The 17,476-nt window shown below is 45.6% G+C and overlaps 2 protein-coding genes and 1 long non-coding RNA gene across 4 annotated transcripts; 1 reads left to right on the top strand and 2 right to left on the bottom strand.

The window, feature by feature from the left end:
• Window positions 1–3,092, bottom strand: LOC124478976 (dual specificity protein phosphatase 3-like). Its single transcript, XM_047037407.1, has 3 exons — window positions 2,904–3,092; window positions 1,597–1,829; window positions 1–1,386 (listed from the first exon to the last, which is right to left on the bottom strand). Exons 1-3 carry the CDS (start codon window positions 3,077–3,079, stop codon window positions 1,178–1,180), a joined length of 618 nt encoding a protein of 205 aa, XP_046893363.1. The 5' UTR covers window positions 3,080–3,092; the 3' UTR covers window positions 1–1,177.
• A 525-nt stretch (window positions 3,093–3,617) lies between these two features.
• Window positions 3,618–5,733, bottom strand: prl (prolactin). Its single transcript, XM_047038594.1, has 5 exons — window positions 5,586–5,733; window positions 5,175–5,287; window positions 4,871–4,978; window positions 4,456–4,638; window positions 3,618–4,262 (listed from the first exon to the last, which is right to left on the bottom strand). The coding sequence occupies exons 1-5, from the start codon at window positions 5,626–5,628 to the stop codon at window positions 4,074–4,076; spliced, it is 636 nt and encodes a 211-aa protein (XP_046894550.1). The 5' UTR covers window positions 5,629–5,733; the 3' UTR covers window positions 3,618–4,073.
• Window positions 5,734–8,395: 2,662 nt separating this feature from the next.
• Window positions 8,396–16,334, top strand: LOC124479724. 2 transcript variants are annotated; one of them, XR_006957456.1, is made up of 5 exons: window positions 8,396–8,576; window positions 9,371–9,448; window positions 10,830–10,959; window positions 15,389–15,496; window positions 16,034–16,334. It is a non-coding gene; the product is annotated as an uncharacterized LOC124479724 (long non-coding RNA). The 2 variants fall into 2 exon arrangements; XR_006957455.1 differs by lacking the exon at window positions 9,371–9,448 and having other exon boundaries at window positions 8,411–8,576.
• Window positions 16,335–17,476: the final 1,142 nt, after the last annotated feature.

Here is a 17,476-nt window from a genome sequence, read left to right on the forward strand (position 1 = left end):
ACATATAATACAAAATCCTCTAAGGACAGACATATTGGCAAAATTACTTTGATGAAAGAGTGAGGCTTTCACACAAACACTACGCACACAACACACACGTAACACTAACACAAAGAGTTTTAATAGGTGCATTGCATTACTTTTCGCTGTTTATTACAGAACAGATAAAAAGAGAGTTAACAATCGTATGCGTGTCGTTTAGGATCAAGTATCAATGCAGGTGAGGCATTTCTATTTTGTAGTCTTGTGAAAACAAATCTAGGTCATTGCATGTCATAAAGTCAGTACAGGAACTGTGCAAAATTACTTTGATACATAATTTACATAAAACAGACATTATACAGTATCATACAGTACAATGTTACAACATAAATTTCACATTCAGGCAGTTTGATGAAGAAAATATGACATTTGTGCTTTGGTGGGATCATTTATTTTAAGTGTTCCTAGTAATGAGTACCTTATACCTTAATAATGGGGCATCATACTTTTGGACATGACCCTTCCCCTTCACCAAAGTCCATGATAAATTGATACAACCAAGTTGTATTTCCATGTGGAGTAACTTAATTTATCTGGAGGAACTATTGGACAGAACAACTCATATCCAGGAGCCATTCTGGCTTCAAATGGAACCCTTTTTAAAAGTACAAAAACCTGATATATTAACTCTTAAATCCCTGGTGGGTGGGGCACAGTGCTAATAGCTCTCAGAGGCTGGAGGGCCTCCTAGACTGGCAGTGTGATGGCAAGAGCTAGGTCACAGTCGGACTCAGGGAGAGAGGGATAGAAAGAGAGAAGAGAAGGACTGACGCTGAGGAGGAAGGGGTGGAAGGACGGAGGCAACATTCCTCCTTCAGACGGGTTCCATCTTCCTTTTGATCTCCCCTTCATTATCAGATCAGAAATCAAAGCCAGCAGGTGGCAGTGAGTGACTGTGTGTCTGTGTATAACCTCTGCCTGTGTGGGCTTCTCGAACATACCGGCACATGTTTGCGTACATATGAAAATCATTGTGAAAGTAAGCGTATGTTACTGGTGTTCAAACACTAATATGACAGCATCTGTTCACGCAATGATACTGTACACCGTAACAATGTGTGGTAGCATCGCTCGAGCGTGTATCTGGGAGTTTCCAGAGGAAGCGGAGGCCTCTGACGCCACAGGGGGGACCGTCTCACTGGTTCCAGAACTTTCCCTCGGACGCAAGCCTCTCGTTGAGCTGGCACAGCTGTCGCAGGAAGCCATCGTTGGGGCCGATCTCTCTCTTGTGGCGCACCATGGCCACAGCAGAGCGCACGTCCATCCTGTGGCGCAGCATCAGGTAGGCGATGACCAGCGAGGGCGAGCGGCTGTAGCCCTCTCGGCAGTGGACGTACACCTTACCTGGGGAGGCGAGGGCGGCGAACAGGGGGTGAGTGGAGCGAGGGGCCGGGGCGAAGGATGGACTATCGACGGTTTCCACACATATACAGTTACATGGATATGTACCAATTGAAACGACCGGTCTGCTATTGAACGACTAAAGAATTACGCTATATCCACACCACCCGGCAGAGAGGCCTGTTCCACTTCACAGGACAACGACCAACTCACCCTTCCCGTCTTTATGTGCCAGTGCCTTCTCTATGAAGTCAGCCCCCTCCTCAAAGTAGACGCTCAGGTCGAAGTGGTCAGTGTCACTGGCGGGCATGCCGTGGTACGTGATGCCCGTGCCAGCGTAGTACTCTGCGTCGGTGTTGACGTGCATGAAGGAGACGCCCTCGGCGGCGTTCAGGATGTGGGTGATTCCCAAGCGTTTCAAGCGCATGACGTTCATCGCCACAAACCTAGGGACAAGTCACATGACAAGGGCGACAGGAAGCGGGAAGCTAGGTCAGTGAACAGCTGTTGGTAAAAACAACAGCTAGTTATTGATAATCCTAAATAACCTCATGTTTCTCATCAGGTGTGTGACAGCAAAGCTTTTTCGTGACAAGGATTCATTGGGGTCTGTGAGACTGGAGCCGGAACAATAGTATGAGAGTAACTATGAGAAGGAGAGAAGTGTTCACTGGCCAGGCTGTGCATTACACTAAAATAAGTAAGTTTCTGTGCAAGGCTAGACAGGACCTCTTGGGACTAAGATACCTGAAATAGCCACTAGTTCAGAGCAGCGAGCTGACTGATTTCCTGCATGGCCCATCTCCACATCCCCCAAGCTTCTCTCACTCCGAGACAACAGAAATGACTGTCCTCGGCCTATTATTCATGAGGTCTAAGGGGAGAATCGGAATTGCAGCGAATGATAACAGGCTGAAGTGAACATGGAGACTGGACAGGCATGACTCACACAATCCCCTGGCTGCTGTTATGTAACTTCTTCTGCACCCTCGAAGCAGAGGCTTTTTGGTGTGCCTGCTGTAGTACAGATTTGGGGTTTAAAGTCCTTGGGTGATTACACAATAACAATGTTAATTGAAGATTTGATTATGTAAAATGTGTACTGATTTTCTCAGGGGATCATGAGAGTGTATGTCCCTGTGCAGATCTACACTGTTAGCTGATCTAGGATTTATGCAAATATACCTGTTATTGCATAATTATACCTCATCTATTAGCACATCACCCCCCCCCCCACACACACACACACACACACACACACACAGGCAACTGCAATGCATTGTTATTGTTGCAAAATGCACAACTGCTATTAAATTATATCATTTAATAGATATGGTTGAATGTTATGTGCATTCATAATGTCTTTCCTATCGTGTTAATATTGTGCTCATCATATCAGTTGAGAGGAGCTTCTCCTAAGCTAGTATGTCCATAAATACAGTAATTGTATACAGAAAACTGCATTAGTAATGTACCTTCCCATACCTATCAAGAAACAAGGACATAAAAAATCTACTCACGCGTTTCCGACGTAAATCCTGGGGAACACTTCGTTGAAATGATGTGATGGCAGGCTGTAGTAACCGCTCCCGTTTGCCAATAGGTCATTCAACTGTTGTACGGATACTTCAAAATCTGTCATGTCGATTTGCCTGGTAACCGTGTGGGCAAACGATCGGCTGCGTATTTTCTTCATGTCAAACGTGGCGGCTAAGGGTCAGTTTACAACCGGCTGTTGAAGTTGAATATGGAATCCGAAACCGCACGTCCCACCACCTCTCAGCGTGCGGCAGTTGGGTGGTATTGGGGGTGTGACCAGCACAGGAGACCACTGTCTAATTTGTTCCCTGAATCATGTAGTGTGCATTTTTCACTCGTATTATCTATGGATATTATATTGCAAAGGAAAGGACAACAATTAAGTATTTAGAGCACACTGGTGACAGTTACTTTTAGCTGATCTTCGCATCATGAGGATGTCCTTATAAATTACCTTTACCAACTTGGTTGAAATGGTGACATGAGTCACAGAGGTCCAATTCCCTTTCGCTGGGAGCTTGTGAGCCATATATTTTAAATCCACTCTTATTAATGTATTTTACTACTTCACAAGTTTGTATTGTACCTATTTTGACTACTTGTGGACTCACTTTTCTTTTTATACTCGCCCGGAACAGAGACTTGGTGTCCAAGTACACTTTCCAGGCACAAATTGCACAAAAGGCCCTTTGATATTCATGCAAGAAAGATTTTTATTGATGATTTTGAGAAAAAAAACAACCATGTCCGCTTTTTACGATTGATGAAGTGAAGATATCAAATGTATTCAATACATTTCCAATATATAGGCTAATTAATTAAATACATAAGAAAATGTAATTATTGGAATACTATGGGGCTCAGTTTTCAGAAGACTTTACAAACCGTTTAAACATTTAAACAAGTAAACAGGAAAGGTTTCAATTATTGATTTCCATTTTGAGGCGTATAACAAAGACCATGCAGGCAAAGGGCATAAAGTGGGCCTAAAACTGCCACAAACCAAATTGTGCAAAGCCCTGGCAGTAAAGGGTTGTGATATCATAACTAGACTAGACACTTCCTATCAACCTTTGTGGATTAATCACATGATTCGTTGCTTTAACCCGCTCATCGCATCATGGCTCTCAAAACAAAAATTGCCTCATTTTTTAGCAAGCTTCAGGTCGTATTTTAGCAGCTCGGCAACGGAGGACTTTGAGGAAACTGTCGATCTTGTGGGAGTCCCTGCGGAAGCAAGACATGAGGAAGTTGAAGTTAACGAGACGGGAGGTTTTGTCCTGGCCAACATCTCCTCCATTGAAGGGAAGGGCAGAGATGAGCTGGGATGAGGGTCCCATCTACATTGGAGAAAGCACAAAATAGAATTAAAAGAGCGGAATAACAATTATCAGACACTCTCTTTTCTGTCTCTCTCTCCCTATCTCTCTTACATTCTCCCTCTTACACACACACACACACACACACACACACAAACACACACACACACATACATACATACAATCACAAACATACAAACACTGTTCCACACACCTTGCTGACCAGTATGTCCAGCCCATCCCCCAGGCTCTGGGTGTGGTCCTGCAGTTCCCTGAGCTTGCTGTGGATGGCACTAGCGGCTGGGTGTGGCAGGTTGGGTGCCTCAGAGGACAGTTGAAAAAGTGGGCTGGACCAGGCTTGTAGCAGGGAACGAATCAGAGACAGCAGCTCGTTCTCCTGGGAAGGGAAAAGCAAAGGTTGTGTCACATAAGGCTTAGGATCTGAGGGGACTGGCAAAAGGCAAAACCAACAATGGGTGTCTGAGGTGTGAGATAAGCAAGGACCAGGTCATATCTAAAGCAGAAAGAGAGAGAGAGAGAGAGAGAGAGAGAGAGAGAGAGAGAGAGAGAGAGAGAGAGAGAGAGAGAGAGAGAGAGAGAGAGAGAGAGAGAGGAAGCGCTTCACTGACCGTCACTCTCAGAGTCTGCTGCTTGTCATTGGGCGTCTGAAGAGATGAGGTGTGGCACATGGAGGGGCGTGGCATCAACATCCTGCCCAAGGGTGGGAAGTGAGAGTCCTGGAAGAGAGAAGGAAAGGGACAGAAAAAGAGGGAGCATTAGCTTGACCTGTGTAAAACATAGTACAGAACAATGGACTATATCACAAAAATACTGATTACACACACACATATGATCAAATATATATATATATTTTTTTTTTTTTAAGCTCATATGACACCTGCAGTCACATGCTAGTGAGTGGTTATTACTTACCAGGTCACTCATGAGGGAGGTGCTGAGGGAGTGGAGCTTGTCAGAGCGTTGAGCAGCTCTCTCCAGCAGGTCATTCAGACCGATGGCTTGACAGGACACCACCATGCACAGGACTGGAGAAGAGAGGGAGAGACGTGGAGGGGTGAGAGGGTAAAGAGGATTAGGAAGGTGGCAATAAACACACCGACAGAAGAGATCAAGAAGGGAGAAATGAAGTGAGGGTGATGACACGAGTGAAGAGTGAGAGGGGTGATAAAGAAAAGGAGAAAGACAGAATTAGGGAGAAGGCATATATTGAAAATGGATAGAGAGGTTAGAGTTCTCAGCGAGTCCGTATAAAACCAACCAAGATCAAACAAACACTCGCTGAAAAAAACATATTAGACAAGAAACATCAGACTTCCCACTCACCTGCTAGGTGGAGTCTGGTACCGATGGATTTTTGCTGAGCCATTTTCTTTTCTTCTTGTCTTCCCTCGTTCTGTTTCTCCTGCCCTTTGTCTCTCTCTCCATCCCCTGTCCGTTATATAGTGTCCTTGTGTTTCCCGTATGGATATGCATTCGTTGGCCGAGTGTGGACTGATTGTTTGGAACTGGTTTTCACCTGTCTGTGATGAAAAACATTGTGAGGGGCGCTTTGGTTCTCATCCATACTTAGAGGCAGGGCCCTTCAGGTGGAGAGGGTGAGGAAGTAGATGAGGATGAGGGTTCAAGACAAACGGTCTACCATTGGAGAGAAGGTCAATCAGATTGATGATTACAAACATTGATTCATCACAGAAGATGTGATGTGCGTCACATAGTCTTGTAGACCGCTCATTCGTTTCTCCATGGTGTCCTGACGTGGCGTCCGGTATCTCCTGCGGTGGCACTGCCGTTCCAATCCGAAGGTGTACGTCATCTGTTGTTTGAGGAGAGCGCTGTCTGTTGGGGGAAGTTTAATCGGGCTCGTTGCCCCAGTTGCTTCTTCAGAAATGTCCAGAACACTTTCAAGACAATTCGATTAAAATATCTGATCGTTTATCTCCAATCAGCCCCTTTATAAACCTCATTTCAAGAAAATATACTTTTTTAATGTGTCAGCTTTTTTTGGCTTCCTTGTGTCCGTTGGCCCTCATCATTGGTAAGGTCAGGTTGCCTGCCTGGGAGAGGAAATATTTTGGGTTGTCGAAAGAGGATGTCCTCCAAATAACAAGATGGAGATGTTTCTCCTCTGAGCTGGGTCACTGGTCTTCGACCAGTCTAGCAAGGTTTAGCTGACCTCTATGTACTTAAATAGGGGAACATCGTTAATCTTGGCCCTAACCGTACAGGCAACACCAGACTAGACTCTTGTAAACTGGGGCTGTCCAACCTTGCTGCTGGAGAGCTACTTTCCTGTAGGCTTTCCCTCTAATCCCAGTTGTACCTGCCCCAATTCAGCTTGTCAACCATCTTATTATTAGAATAATTTGTGCTAAAATAGAGCTGGAGCGAAAACATGCAGAGGGTTGGACAGTTGTGATGTAAACGCACTTGGCCAATAGAATGTATTCCAGTCCTTCTGGAAACACCTTAAATAGAATCCTGTGTAATCAGAGCTCTACACAACAGTTCCATCCCACTATTTACACATCCTGTGGGGGATCAATGAAACAAACCTGTCAATCACTGAGTCACTATAAGCCATACAGGGCAGAGGCAAAAACCATACACTGTGTCTTGTTCCCAAACCACCAAGGTTGTGCTTGTCTCACTGCTGACACACCACGCTAAGTCAATTATTTGCAACCATTCATGTTTATAGTCAAAATATTCAGTCAAATCTTTTGCTAATAGCTGTTTAATACCTGCTCCAGCCAGCAGAGGGCGGACAAGCTCTCACATATTTCATGTAACTGCAGTTGAGTGCAGTTGAAGTTGACTCTGGGGGCTTCTGTCCATATGAAATGGTCTCTGGTTTCTATGAACAACCATCATACACACAAACCCCCCACAACCAACAAGACCAACCACTTGAAATGAATGTAAGATTGAGATCAGGAAGTTTGAAAACATTGCTTCTTAGATTAATATATTTAAAAAAAACGTGTGTGCATGTCATGATTTTCATGTGTACCCTGTGTATTATATGCAGGTGTGTGTGTATGTGTGTCTTGTGTGTGTATGTGTGTCTTGGTGTGAGTGTGTGTCTTTGTTTAGGGGATAAACATGACACGGACCCGCAGCACTTCTACACTATCGTAGATAACATGAGTGGCACAGCTACTCTCGCCGTATGGACACTTACCCTATAGATTACCCGACAGCCTTTGCTGTCTACCAACTTCCTCATTTCATTACGTCTCCTCTCTCCACCTCTAACTCACATACATGGATACACACTCTCGTCCTCTACCGTGTGACCTACATACATGACTTTTAACATACACCAACTTCCTTCTCCTCTAAGGTATCACTCCAACACAGACTTGTTCCTCCCCTTCTGCTTCCCTTTCTCCATATTCCAACCCTTGGTAAAATGATGTTGTTTTTAATCATTTAAGCACTGCAAGTGTGTGTGCTTTGGTGCTCAAGAGCGTTCTTGGCTTTTTCTGCTCTTGCGAAAGCCAGGGAAAAGACAAAGGAATAGGAAAAAGGACAGGAAGAGACTGAACAAAAACAGAGGACGTTTGAATAAAGACATTTGAATGTTTTGTAAGGTGTGGACCTACCAGCACCCACACTTACAGAAAATTAATGTCCACTTGACATACTCTTATAACTAAATAGCTCTTTGTCACGTTAGGGTTTGTGATTGAATTTAACGACAAGGAAACCCTCTTCGTTTCTCTTGACCATTTCCTTCCCCACTCTTTCATTCATAGCTTCCATTCCTTTGTGCTTTTAATAGATACAAATCATTTCCCGCTGTTTTTCGCTTCTCTTACCCAACTCCCCACTATGTGGTCGGCAGAGTAACAATAGCTCCCTTTCCACACTTGATATGAGACACACCCACACACACTCGCTTTCTCTCTCCTTCTCTGTGTTGGGGGATGTGAGGCCTCCCCCCACTTGGCCCCCTTCCTTGCGCTGAGAGAAGGTATGCCTATGCATTTCTTTCACGTTTGCGTAAAGGACATTCTTCCTCCCTCCTCTGGGCCTCTCTACATTACTTTGCAAAACGGGCACGTAAGCATGTACGTGCATGTGCACATGCGCGCACACACGTAGACACACACATGGACACACACACACCGTGCACACACACATGTAGTCACACACACGTACTACACGCCCCCTCAGTCCATAGGATTGAAACCTCCATTCACCATACAACACCACATTTGAGGAACCCAAGCCCCCCTGCTACAATTTTCGGGATCTGCAAGTCCTCGACTGACTCTACCCCTTACAGGACCAAGATCACACACAGTTTGGGTAGGACATTTTATATTAGGCTATGTTTATCATTAAATCGGGTCCGTAGTCAGGTTCAATACCCAGCATTGGTTTTAGGACATGCTGTTCTTTTCGGTTTGCGGAATGGTCTCATTGCTTGTTTTTCTTGTCAAAGTCAAGCCTGCCTTCCTTTCATGTTTTACCATTGGAAGCCAAAAAAATGTTTAAGCAAGATCAGTGTAAAAAAATATTACTTCCACGGAGCTAGTTAAACTCGTATCATTGTGTTTTAAATATTATAGGGGGCTTTCCAGTGCGTAGCCTAATACGAATTTCAAAAACAGAAAAAAGTTTGTTTTCATGCAAAGCTTAGTCTTCGGTAGGTTTTACATGTAGGCCCATTAACTTTACATTTGAGGTTTGCTTTTAGTGTTCCATTATAAATTCCTGCAACTATTTTAAGGTGTGACTTAATTAAACCGGAGAGGTGAATTTTCTGTTGGCCTACTTGTTTTAACAATGGATTGTAACATCTAGCCACTATCTTAGTTACCGGGACATTATGAGGGGGTTGGGAAATTTAGGGGCCTCGTCTGTACTCTGCACAATTACGTTAACAAATCTTGAATTGCTCCAACGATTACAAAGTTTTAAGTGTGTCTCATCTCACTGAGACTACATACATTAGTAGCATATCATGTTTGAGTTGGAAATGTGGATTTTTAGAGTCTGACCCTAATTCAGCGAATGGTGTTTCATCCAACGTCACCAGATTGACAATACTTCATTTCCCAGAGTGCTTGAGTTGTGAACCACCTACTATTGGGTTACAGGTGTGACCGTGAGGAAGGGTCGGGTCAAGCATGAACTAAAACTGACAAAGAATTTAGCAATTTCAGCACGGTGACCAGGTAGGAGTGGAAATATATGCAATAGCATCAAAACTAGTCTGTTTGTTTTTTTTTTCTTTCAGTCAGTTTTTCTTTTATCAATAGTTATTATTAGTCGTAAAGTTTTTAATGCAGTGTAGTTTTAAATTAAGTGAAAAACATTCGTTTGTTTATTATATAGCCTTATTATATAGCCTAGTTGTCCATGTCCAGAATTTGTTCTGTGTACTTATATGTTATGTTATGCCAAGTGCTTGCGTTGTCTTGTCTTAAGAATTTCAGTGCCCAGTCTAACCTTGTGTTGCTCTGTGCACCTGACAAATAAAAGACTTGAACTTGAACTTGAACATGCAAGTGCATCAGGCCTATCTGGTGTGCCTGCAAAAGGGAATTATTGTCAATGACTGATATAGGCATTGGCTAGCATGGTTGCAAAATAGGAATAAGGCTACTATTTAAATGTATTGTGTGTTGTAATGCCTAAATGTCTGCATTTTGTGTTGTAAGATTGCTTCATAGCCTCTTGCCGTAAGGTATAGTGACATTGCGCAACTCAACCATGATTGAACAAAGATGACTTGGGCTTCAAAACCATTATCTACCCAGTCACTTATCTCTATTTTAAAACTGCTCAGTTTTTGACAGATGTCAGCATTCCTGAGCGGATTTTAATCAATGAAATCCGTTCAATTCTCGGAATGATATGCTCAGACGCGTGTGGTCGGCCGCATTACCGTTTTTTCCAGTGTTCCATGGACAGAACATTCCGCAATACCTTCTAAATTGATTAGAACCAAATTTGGGGGTTTCTGATGCTTCAACTCCGACAGAATACCGCAATGAACGGATGACCTTACGCAGTAGTGAATGTCAGTAAAGTAATGGTAGTGCGCTAAGTATCCAGTAGGTGGCAGAATATCATAGATCTTGTCGGGCGGTATTTTTCATCTTGCGCTCCATCTCAGTTTGCACGGGCTTTGAAACGTGCGCTTCTCAGACGATGTCAGCTTTTTAGTGCATAGCACTGTCGGATTGCGCCATTCTGTAAAAGTTACGGGGGGAATACCAATTTCCGTGCCACACGTACTACAGTTGAGTGATTTGAGCCAAAATGAAATCCAGTCTACTTGAATGTAATGCTTTTTTTTTTTCCATTGACCTCTCCTACCACTTACTCCATGGGTTCATTTACTTTGACCCCCCCCCCAACAAGTCTTTCCAGTCGATTTATGTTCCCTCTGAACTTTGTCTGGGTCACTGCCCCCACCCCACCCCACCCCCTTATGTACACATGTGTTCTACCATCTCACATTCTCCCCTCCCCTCTCTCCCTCCCACCCTCCACCTACTGTGACTCTCCTCCCACTGACACGCTCTCTCCCTCTCTCTCTCTGGCACTCAGGCGTACGTTTTGCAGAGACACACGCACACAACAGCACTACAGCCATGTCGGACTCCGAGACCGCCGCCGCCCCCGCCGAGTCCCCCGTCCCTGCAGCCTGCGCTGCCATCAAGGCAGACCTGGACAAGTGGTAGGTGGAGGCGTGGGAGTGGGAGTGTGGAGTGTGGCCGCCATCTCCATGCAAACTGACTACTGTCAGGATGCCTTGCACTGGCTCTAAATGTGGCCGAGGCATGACCGCCGCTGGCGCTGTGTGTTCTGGATATTCTGGATGTTCTGGATGTTTCTGTGCCCTGTGACTCCAGGTGTTTGCATGTCATTGTTTCCTCGTGGGGTGATGTCTGGAGTGTTCCCACAGCTCTCTCTTGTACGTTGGAAAAGGTGGTGTATCTTGATGGGATCGGATGTTGGGAGCGCCACTGCGTTCGTGCTAAGATGGAGAAGGCGGCTAGCTATGTATCACAATGTTGGGGCAGCGGTACATTGGCGTGAGATTTAATCCAATTTGGCATTTTGGTGGGTGTACCTAATGAAGGGGGGTCGGGGGCAAGGGGTTAAAATCGGAACCTTTTCTTCATGCCTGATTGAAAGAAAAGAATTTAGCGACGCCATAACCCCGCCCCCCTCCTATTCTCTGTAGGCTTGCTGTGTCAACAGCGATGAGCGTGAGTGAGGGAGCACTAACTCGACTCTCCATTGTCTTCAACCTGTGCGTGTACTACCCCCCCCCCCCCCACCTCCTCATAGGATTAGCAGTTAGGTTGTTGTGGGTTTTATCTCTGTACAGTCAATGCGAACTAGGAAGGCCTGTGTGTTGAGGAGGGCTCAATGACAAGGCAATGTCAAAGCGGAGCTCGATGTGTGATGTAACGCACGCGCCGTCGCCCTCGACGTCACTTGGCCTTGCCAGTGTCCCAAACTGCCTGTACCCATGTACGCTGGTTTTTGTATCATATATTACGCCTGTTCCTCTGAACCATGGCACGGTTAGGGCCTGGTAGTTTGTGGGCTGCAGAGGCCTGATAAGGCCCTGCACAGCCTGACCCCTGGGCGTGAGAGGGCAGATAAGGGCTTCAGGCCTGGCGTTTCTGTTGGAAGTTTCACAAGTGCCACATTATATTTGTCAGGCATAATTGTGTTAGGGTGTCTTGAGTGGAATACTTGTTGAACTTTAACATTAGCTATACCACGTAGTCAACATTTGTTGACAACAGTTCAGTGCTGATTGAGGTCTCAAGATTCTTTGGCGTAGGCTACTAAGCACACACTGCATGGCCATTTGGCCATTTGATACCTCCAGGCTATAGGATACCTCTTGTACTATGTCCAAGGGCATGTGTGGTGAATCTTTGTGAAACTTGTTGAACTTTGAACACATGACACTTTGGTCAATGCCACACAGGACAGTGTGTACCACTCTTGAGGGCACTTAAGTAGTGCAATATAATCTTTTTCCAAGGCACTCACAAAAATGGATGAGATGTCTCATTCCATATACCAGGTGCCTCTATCCAAAGTGACTTGTGGTCCTTGAGCCCATGTCCTTGATGTGGCATGGCCCATTCATGTTCCTCCACCCTCTCCCCTAGTTGGGCCACTATGTGTAATGCTAAAGCCACATGGTCCTTGAGGTTGTCATTGAGGGCCTGTATGGTGAGACATGCCTGGCCTTCTCTTCACGTGACAGACTGACCTGCTGAAGCCAACGTAGAGACGGCTGACTCGGAGTAATGTATACCAGTGCAGTGTATTTATAGCCTCCCGCTCTTAAATAGTCATGCATGGGCGACTGTGTATGTACAGGATACCATGACATGTTCCAAGACATAGATCATGTTGCAGCTGAATTTGAAACCTGTTCTTGACAGCCAAGTAAGCAGCTTCACATGGAGCAGGGCAGAACTGGGGGCAGCCATCTTGTCTCTCTGGTCGGCTGCTTTTAGGAAGAGGAAGTAGCATAAAAAAAAGACAGTTTCATGTCCGTGTTCTCTTGTATTTCCCATGATTTGTGGTGTAAAACGATCCTAGGGTTGATCCTTGCACTTGGGTCTTAGTAAAACAGTGGTGTAGACATGTAAAGGTTTCAAGGTGACCTTGAACATGCTACTGCTCTTACAGGTTTGGGGCCTGCTCAACACATCTAGGACATGTTCACCTTTATTACAAGATCAAAGGTTGGTGGTATGGCAACTCAGATTGCCTGACTTCACCATCGACTCGATAATATGGTTGTGTAGCCTTAGCCCGCTCATAACAGGCCAATGTAAAGATTACCCATGTCAATGTGTGACTTGGATCGTTAACTGTGTGTGTGAATATTAACCATGTATGTCCCAGGACCCCCTCATATCTGTAGCCTTTCGATTTTCAGGAATTTTCTAACTACCGTTTGAACTAGTCTCTGGGAACTTGAGGACACAGTTGCCTATGTGCACACATACAGACATCCACCCGGGTGTTCACTAGAAGACAGGCCTCTGGCTTGTATGCAGGCATGCATGTGCTTGCTCTGTTTTGCGGAAACCCTTCTGCGGAATGCTTGTTGGGTCTCCACTTTCAAGCCCCCAAGGTACGTTACCACAAACTAGAAAAGCAACTCCAGACCTGAAACCAAAAATACTTCATTCCAAGTTAAGTTTTCCATTGCGTTGTTGTTACCGAGGAGATCCTCTGTGCAACAGAGACTGTGTTCAGGTCATTGTAGGGTACATGACTTGACATGCAAGATTAACTGTTGGGGGCTATGGGGTTGCATTAACTAGGCCATTGGTTGAAGGGACTCCAGCCATTCACTCATTCTACCAGTTGCTGCCTCAGTTGCCCTCTCCTGCTAACCACTGCTAAGTTCTCAAGTCAGCACTACCTCTGTCCCAGGACGGTTAGTGACAAAGACCACAGTCCTTTTTAGACTCTCCTCTTGACTAGAATGCTGCTCACCCACCACCTGTGAGTAATTCATTATGTATGGGTTTGGCAGGGGATTTGCCTTAACTCGTCAATAATTTAGCCATCCTTTCCTGATTGGTTGCTGGCTCCACCAGCAGTGGTGGTCAGTCAGTTCCATACAGACCTGCCAACTAGGTTTAGCTACCATAGTTTTTTTGAGCTTGGATTTTGGTTATGATATACGTGCATACACACCCTTGAGGGCTCATGATATCTCCTCCCTCTGCTTTTAACATGTTCAGGGAAGCCCTGTAAAGGTTACTGCGGCAATACCGGCTGTCCTAACACAACCTTTCTGAATGCTGTTTCCCATGTTGTGTTGCTGCAATCAGGTCTCTTCATTTAACAGCTTCGGGTTGCTTTGTATCCAGCTGCTTTCTTATTTGCAGATTAAAGCTGATCCAAGACTTGTAGTATCTCATTCAGAGGATCTCCCCTGCTCTTTCTCTCTAGTCCTCATTGTGTGTTTTAATTGGTCTTTTGTGTGAGACAGGGGTGGGTTTGTTCTGAGTTGCGTAACAAAGCCTAATTGGTTGATCCAAGTTCTAGGCTCCAGTGTGACGCTGTCGAGGACACACGGTTTAGGTTCTGTGGAGTGGAAGAATGCAGTCAGTGTACCACCCGTGATTACAATCTGCCCTTCCCTCCCTCAATTCCAGTTCAATGTCATTTGATTATTAAAATGGCTGCCGGTTTTGCGTTTACGTCCGCGGTTCCACCCACCCCCCTCTTATCCCAAAGGTACAGTCCAGCCATATCTAGTCTGAACCACTGTGGACCGACTCAGTCTTGTCCCCCCAGTCAAAACGGGGGTGGTGCGGGGCTTTGGTTGGATTATTTGTACACAGCTCTTCAGCATGCTGCTCTGCTGTTGGGTCATCACTGTTGTGTTTGCACGTACGCCCACACGCAGGGACACACTGGTCCTCTCACCCCCCATCCCAACCGATTCGGTCGGGATGGCATAAACCACTTTAATCTGTAGAGACCAGCTGTGCACATTACATCACAGGCAGCCTAGTGACTGTAGAGGAGGAGGAGGGATGGAGAACCCTGGAAATGCCCTCAGAGCTTTGTGTGTGGGTCGGTAGGCGGGGGATAAGATGACGTCATGATCCCCTCACATCCCTTCTTTGGTTTCTCCTTCCTTGTCTAACTGCAATTATATATTTTGCATTGTCACATAATCAGTTATTGTCACGTATGGGGTTAAGCTGCACCCACCACCAACTCCTCTCTCCCCCCTCGCTCTCTTTCGCCCCATCACTCTAATTTGCTCTGGCAGTGTCTGCCTCTGTTCAGTGCCGAGTGCCCGAAATAATCCACCGACCCTCCTTGTTGCCTGTATTTAGTGACCGCTTATTCTGTCAGCACCCTTCACCTCTGTCAGGGAGGTCTGGCGGCCAAGGCATGCAGGTCTGTCATCCAGTTGTTGCTGCAGGCTCCTCCTCAAACGCTTTGTGCCTGAATCCAGAACGCGTGCTAGTGATGCTTGGCTCTCCGAATGTAGCTTGGCCCCTCGTTAGTTGGCAGATACAGGGGGGGGGGGGGGGCAAAGCCATTGCTGAGTCGAGAATGTTAATATCTGTATTTCTCTCTTTCTTTCCTCGCAGTGTGAGTGACCATGGCGGGGAGGGCTGTAAGGATCTGATGGAGGCATTCGCAGCCTGTGTGAAGAGTGCAGCAGAGGCGTCGTGAGGAGAGGAGCTCGACTCGGAAATGTGAGTTTCTCCGTGTTCTACCTCATTGGCTGAAACCGATGTGACCTCGGTAACTAGGATCAGAAGAGTTGATCAGAATCAGAATAGTGTTTAATCGCCAAGTAAGTGGTCACAAACAAGGAATTTACTTTGGTAGGCAGGTGCATACAGTAAACATAATGAAAAGAAAAAAAAGAAAATGGGGCATGGTTTGGTTTGTAATATAACTCTTAAGTATTGGTTCTGAGGAGTAATGGTAGTTGTATATGGGCCATGGGAATGACGTTGGAGGTACGCAGCTACCTCCAAAATAAAACCTCCACTGTACTATAGGCTAGTGGAATGTGGCTTGGCCAGCATACAAACCAGCCTTGGGGTAAACAACCCAGTGGTGTGCCAGTACCTCTAGCCATGCTAAGCCTGCAGACTTGTGTAAGCCAATATCCATTATGACCTAACCTTTTTCTTTTTGTCTCCTTGTTCTGTTGTCCAAGCTTGACCTCTCTCGTTCTCTCTTTCTCTTCATCCTTCCTTTTCTCTTCTTTCTCTGCCATCTAGGTCCACTGCACTGAGTCCTCCACGTTTCCCAGCATTCCCTTCTGCACAACGGCACTGGACTGAACGATGATTGGGGGCGGGGTTCCGGTTCAAGATGGCAGAAACCACATTTGTCTCCACCCCCCTATGTTAAGGCTTAAATGGTGCATCCTGAATTGCCCCCCCCATCCCTCCTTGCTCCCCCCCCTGTGGTTATTTACATCAATTTGTAGACAAGTCCAGAGTCTCTGGGTTTTATGTAAATTGTCCACCTGAGATGCATACATTTAAATGGAATAAAGATTACGAGAAATTGATTTAAGAATGCGACTGTTTTTGTTTCATCTTTCATCTGACAGTTCCTCGCTCAAACCTTCAAGCACTTTTCTTGTTTTAATTGCACCACCAGTCATTTGTTTTTTAATTTTTCCACTGACCTCTGACAGGCTCAACAAAGCCTGAAAACATGTGTAAACATGTACACTTATTGCTTATTATTAGGGACAGCTTCGTAAAGCCTGTCTTAGTAACTTTTACTTGACAGTGAGTAGTCCTTTACCTTAATCCAGACCCATTTAAACATGGGATTATAATGCATTTTGTTAATGGGTTTACTGGCCCAGTGGGGTGATTAACCTTTTAATCTGACTAATGCTCCTTGTTCACGGCCCTGTTTGAGTAATGAGAAGATGATTGCTCTGGATACCATGTTCTGTGACCCTCCCGACTATTAAGAGTTTGTTCCTCGTGTCTCCTTTGTCGATTGTCTATTTAAATTCACACTGGAAGATGTGCAAGGTCTACTACAGCTGCTGAGAAGGGACGCTGCAGTGTGGGGGGTCAAGGGGGTTTCTGGCTGCGCTCCTAGCCTACACACACAGATGCCTATACACTAGCGGGGGAATCAAACTACAGGGTTAATCTTGTGGTGAAGGGCTGTGGGCAAAAAGTGAGTATGCACCACCTGTGGTGAGCGCAGCTTGGCTAACGACAGCAGACTGGAGGGAAGTCTGCAGGCACAGATTGTGAGTGAGTCACGTTGAGAGACACTGTAGACCAAACCCCAAAATCGCTGCCTAAAGTGGAAGCTTTGGACGTGGAAAAGGAGAAGAGGGTTCTGTGTTTGTGTTGAACTGAAAAGTTAACCATGTGACCCGCCCCTCCAACAACAAAAAAAAGACCCACTCTTCGGTTCCCAATCCGCACATGCTCTCTCTAACCTCGCAGGACCTAAAGAACCTTTGGTGTGGTGCCAAATCAGATGCCTGTGTGTAAATGTGCTGAGGAAGGAGGAGATATTTTGGTTTGTCTGGAGTTACTCAGAAGGTCTTAAGGGATACTGCCTGTTGGGCATTCCTTAGGAGACAAGGGAGAGGGAAGTGGGTGTGCTTAAGGAGGGAGTGGAACCTGGCCCAGTCTCTTATCACTCAGCCTGTTGTGCTCTATAACAGGCTAAACAGTATG

This window comes from Hypomesus transpacificus, chromosome 17 (assembly GCF_021917145.1).
Source record: "Hypomesus transpacificus isolate Combined female chromosome 17, fHypTra1, whole genome shotgun sequence".
NCBI classification, from domain to species: Eukaryota; Metazoa; Chordata; class Actinopteri; order Osmeriformes; family Osmeridae; genus Hypomesus; species Hypomesus transpacificus.